The 5005-nt window shown below is 42.4% G+C and overlaps 1 protein-coding gene across 1 annotated transcript in view; it reads left to right on the forward strand.

The window, feature by feature from the left end:
- The window catches only part of BMP6 (bone morphogenetic protein 6), a 93896-nt gene extending 90143 nt beyond the window's left edge, over window positions 1-3753 (forward strand). The window contains exons 6-7 of the mRNA XM_069809056.1: window positions 1883-1993; window positions 2083-3753. Of these exons, the coding sequence (XP_069665157.1) occupies window positions 1883-1993; window positions 2083-2232 (261 nt within the window). The 3' untranslated portion in view covers window positions 2233-3753. The remainder of the gene's footprint in view (window positions 1-1882; window positions 1994-2082) is intronic.
- The last annotated feature ends 1252 nt before the right edge of the window (window positions 3754-5005 follow it).

Below are 5005 nucleotides of genomic sequence, written 5' to 3' on the forward strand. Positions count from 1 at the left end.
AGCACCGGCTGCAGTAGGTGGACCAAAGACTGAGTTTAGTTGCAACACCATGAAGACAGCTGTTTAGAGTAAGTTATTTAGGTAGGACCAGGCTGTAGTGTCATCAAACATTGCATTTCAAAGAATGCCCTCATGTTCTCTTTTGAAAATTTTCTAGAATTTTTTTTTTATTCTTTCATTCAGCACTTCTGTGAGGGAGGTCCCATTTCTATCAGCTAATGTTTTTACCGGATTATAATTCAGGATGCCAGGGCTGCTCATGCTGCTTCTGTAATACCCTACAGATGAAAGTCCTCTCCCAGCTAATGGGACAGTAGCATTTTTTGTAGCTTATGCCAACTCCAGCCCACTAGCCACAACTGTGGCTGCGTGTTGACTCCGTTCCCCAATACTTTGTTAGTGGGTTTTCTTTTTACTTGTGCACAGTCTTTCCAGCTCCTCCTCAGCTCGCTTGCCCTGCTTCCAGGCAGGAAACGTATTCCAGTTGTGAAGTTCATGGTCTCGAAGGCACTGCCTTCACCTTTCTAGTTGCAGCCTTGAGCAGAAAGGTAAGATGCTGCCAAAGGAAGGCCACAGGCCAACAGGGCTCTGCAGGAGTTGGAATCCAGATCCTACTTGTTGTAGGGAGATGATGGAGGCAGGGCAGCAGCCCCCTGCAGTTGTTGGGCATTGCTATCTCCTTCAGGACATCCATCAATTTTTTTAGCAGAGCGCTTCTATTATTCTTATACTGCATTAAACCACAAATTTAATTACACGGTCTGTACTGGCTTCTGTAGCAGGAGTGTGACTTTCTTACAAAAAGCAGCTCGGTTTACTGGGAGCAAATCATGGGTGAGCTAGTACAGCAAAATGAAGGGGTGGTTTTGCTATGCCCAGGTATCCTCATGTTAGCAGTCAAACAGCAAACCTGGCTAGCAAAGCTGCAGCAACAGTCTCTGGCTGCTCAGGCCTGCTGTAGGAAAATTGAAGCTAACCCAGGCAAGTGTTGTCAGGCAAAGGGGAAATGGTCTAAGAATTCCGCGCATGTGAAGCGTACCAGTCTGTCTGCCTGCAGGGTGACCTGCAGAGCCTTGACACCAAGGGCGGGGAAATGTCTCCTGTTAATTGGTGATGCTTTTAATTTACCTTTAGCTCTTTCGTGCAAGCAGCAGAGAAGCTGTAAATTTTTTTATTAGCCCTTTGGTGAAGAGTTACCTTCTTCCGTAGCATGGCACTCAGATTGCCACTGAGGCCACCTGCTTGTACATGCAGCTCAGGCTGGCTGTCCTGCCCCTCCTTTTGCAGTCTGGCAGAGGTGGAGAAGCTGTTACACAGCTAAAATTTCCCACAGTGACCTTAGCAGACTAGCGTCCCTGTATAAGAGTGTATAAGGTAAGAGTGTCGGTGAGGCACCACACCAGTGTTTTATGTTCCTGTTCTGGAGCTCCCTGGTTGAATTGTGCATGTGTGCACGCACACGCATGCACATACATGATTCTCTGGGAGGGGACACCAGCTGAGGCTGTGACTCAACCTAGGAACAGTAGTTCAGCCAGAGGGCCTAACCTGCAGGAAACGTTGGAACATAAAGGCATCCAAACCACAATCCCCACAAGGCAACCCAGCAAGAGTTTTAGGAATAAAACTCTTTTAGTTCGTGGCAGTTAAGCTGTGCATAGACGTGCACCATTCTTTGGACATTAAAGTCAGTGTGTCCATGGAAAAGTCATGGCTCACAAAAAAAACCCAACCCAAACCCTAACAGTTTCAGTAAAAACACATTTTCACCCTCAAGAAAAAAGTTAGTGGAAAATTTTCAGCTTCTCTTAATAGCATGCAGTTGTCTGTACAAGTTGGCAACATTTTAATTTGAATCACGTTCTATTTGTTTCCTAAAAAGGACTGGATAATCGCTCCAAAGGGCTACGCAGCCAACTACTGTGATGGAGAGTGCTCATTCCCACTCAACGCCCATATGAACGCAACCAATCATGCCATTGTACAAACTCTGGTAAGTCTCCAGAAAGCCTGATGCCACAGAGATAGGTGAATTGTAAACAAGTTACCATTGTCTCAGTTGTGTTTTCTTTTTGGCAACAGGTTCATCTTATGAATCCTGATTATGTTCCCAAACCATGCTGTGCACCTACCAAACTAAATGCCATATCTGTTCTTTATTTTGATGATAATTCTAACGTAATCTTGAAGAAATACAGGAATATGGTAGTAAGAGCTTGTGGATGTCACTGACAAACAGTCTTCACACGGACTCTGTGATTCTACCATGAACTTCCATGCTACCTTCCATGCTTTCATGAACTACCCGACCTTGGAGAAAACAATAATTGAAGAACCACCTTTTAGAACACCACGGATGTGCCTTGTGGGAGGAAGGGGTGAGGCGACCACACGCTGGGACGTGAGCAAACCGCTGGACTTCTTACAGACTGACCCTGTGCCGCAGTGGCTGCTCAGCTCTGCAGAGCCGGGGTGCGCAAAGCAGCAATTTGCCCCCACACGCTTTATTTGGCTGGGACAGTCTTAATCTCACATAGCAGCTTGGCCTTAGCAGTTGCTTGGATGCCTGCTGCAGTTTTACCAGGTGGGCACCCACCACCCAAAACCTGTGAGGTTTTTTTGCAGGGGTGGGAAGACAAGGGGAGAGACAGGAAAGCTAGAGTAAAAGAAAGTGGTGTTAGTACTTAAGACTTAGAGCATATATCTTGTACAAGATAATAAAAAATTCCTAACATTAGAAACTGCCTTTTGTCTAGAAGGACCAGTTACGACACCTAGACTGTCTCCTCCTGAAATCTGTTGTGACAGTAAGTATCTTAAATTGTGCCAAAGCAAGTGTTTCAGTTCAGTTCTCTTATTCTCCAAGCACAGCTTAAGTAAGTCTGATCCTGCAAGCGTAAGATGGCTTGGCTGCACCCTGTATTAGAAACACTAGCATGAATGCAGACCCTGGCTGGTCTTTCCAGTTCACTGTTTGACTGAGCAATATAACTTTATACACTTGTTCTTATATGCAACTTCCTTCCACTCCCCATGTGGAGCTGCCTCATCTATTACTGCTTGCCCAGGAAGGAAGTTGGGACACTTCTACAGCTGTAATTGAGACGTAGAAGTTTAGGGGCCATTCATTCTCTAGCTGGACAATTTATTTACAGGAAGACAGAATGTCAACAGCATATGCAAGTCTTTGGCCAACCTTTCCCCTTCAACTCACGCAACTAACAAACAAACTCGTATAAAGGATACATTCACAGTGGAGCCATGGTTTGTCTAGCAGAAGCTAATAGCGAATTGTTTTGATCAATATTAAACTTGTATTAAATGCACTTACCTCTAATTCTTGCATTTAAAAGGCTTCTTGTAAATACAAGCTATAATTTATTGCACTTGTCACTGTATATTCATTGTGCTGTATCATTTATAGAAAGACTGCTTTTTTAAAAAGTTTTTATTTAGAAAAATCTCAGTGTAAACAATTGTACCACTTTGATTTTATACAAGAAACTCATGAGATTGTGCTTCACTAGAAAGTTGTTAAAAACGTGATAATAAAGGCTTCCTTTAAGGCAGAAGTATATACATTGATCTAATACATCTGCCAGTACAACACTTAGCTTTCACTGTGGCTTTTTCACCCTTACACATTTTTAGATTAAACAGAATCAAAAGTTCTGGACAGACAGTGAAGTGAAGTACCAGGAGAAATTCATTGATTTAAAAGTTCTTTGCTGTTTTGCCTTTTTTTTTTTTTTTTTTTTAATAAAAATCCCCAACCTAACTCCATATGATGGAAAAAAATCAGCATCTTGACAGATTAGTCAAATTAGCTTGTAGCCATCCTCATTCCATGAGTTTCTGTGCACACAAGATGGCAGAATTCAGTCCTTGTTTGCTGTTGTCTTTGTATCGTGACAGTCTGCAGTGTAAATTCTTTGGCTTTCAATTATGTCTAACATGGAACATCTTATGCACCAAAGAATAGATCCATATTATAATCCAAGGCACCACAGAGTGCATGGTCCTAGCATTCAAACTTACCAATGCTTACAGCTTGGAAAAAGGTTAAGGCTCAAGAAGAGTGGGGAGCTATTTTACACTACTGTAGAACAGCTGAATGGCAAAAAAAAATTAAACATTGTACTACTTGTTCTCTAAGTACTCTGAATAAGGAGCAGGTCAGCACAAAGGTCTGGATTTAGGCAAGAGTAGGAAACACATGTCATCGGCTCTGAAGTCTAACTGATCATTTAATATTAACGGAGCACTTACTTAGTTATAATGCCTGTTCACTTTGGCTCTATATAAGTAGAGCATAGTTACTCCTCTGGAGCTGGACAGAAGCAGCCTATGAAAATCCACCTGACACACGTACACTATGGCATTGGTAATGTTCAGGCACATGTTACAGTACCATCACCTTCATTATGGCTAGACCTCCCATGCTGAGAGGATTAACAGGAAACAACCAGCTCATGGTGGCCTGGTATCTTCCAAAGGTGTGTGTGTTTTCAACCTCCCATGACTTTCCATTTCTTAACCAGCAGCTATATTAAGACAAGTAGGGTATAAGTACAGTTGTAGAGGCAAAAGTGACTCAACACAGCTGTAGCTTTTACCTTTCTAGTAATGATGGCCAGTTTGTAAGGATTACTTTTTAACCAAATCTAACCTGAAGACAAAAATACTCTACTGGTGCCCTTAAGTTGGTTTTCTTAATGTATTTTAGTCTCAAAGGAAACCATTTACACTTCATTGTGGGAATGCAGAAATGCTACCAATGCTGAAAATATTCTCAATTTGCACAGTAACTACTTGTTAGTTTTCCTTTGCACACAGGGTAGCATGTCTTCAACACACACACAGAGGGGAGATACCAATGTTTAGTACATTCCATTTCCTAAAAACAAACAAACAAAATGCCCCAATCCCCACTCCCACCCCCAAATACACTATTTGAAAATTAGCAATAATTGAAATCCCTCAGCTACTGTACAAAGGCAGCCGG

This window comes from Haliaeetus albicilla, chromosome 21 (genome assembly GCF_947461875.1).
Source record: "Haliaeetus albicilla chromosome 21, bHalAlb1.1, whole genome shotgun sequence".
Lineage (NCBI taxonomy): Eukaryota > Metazoa > Chordata > Aves > Accipitriformes > Accipitridae > Haliaeetus > Haliaeetus albicilla.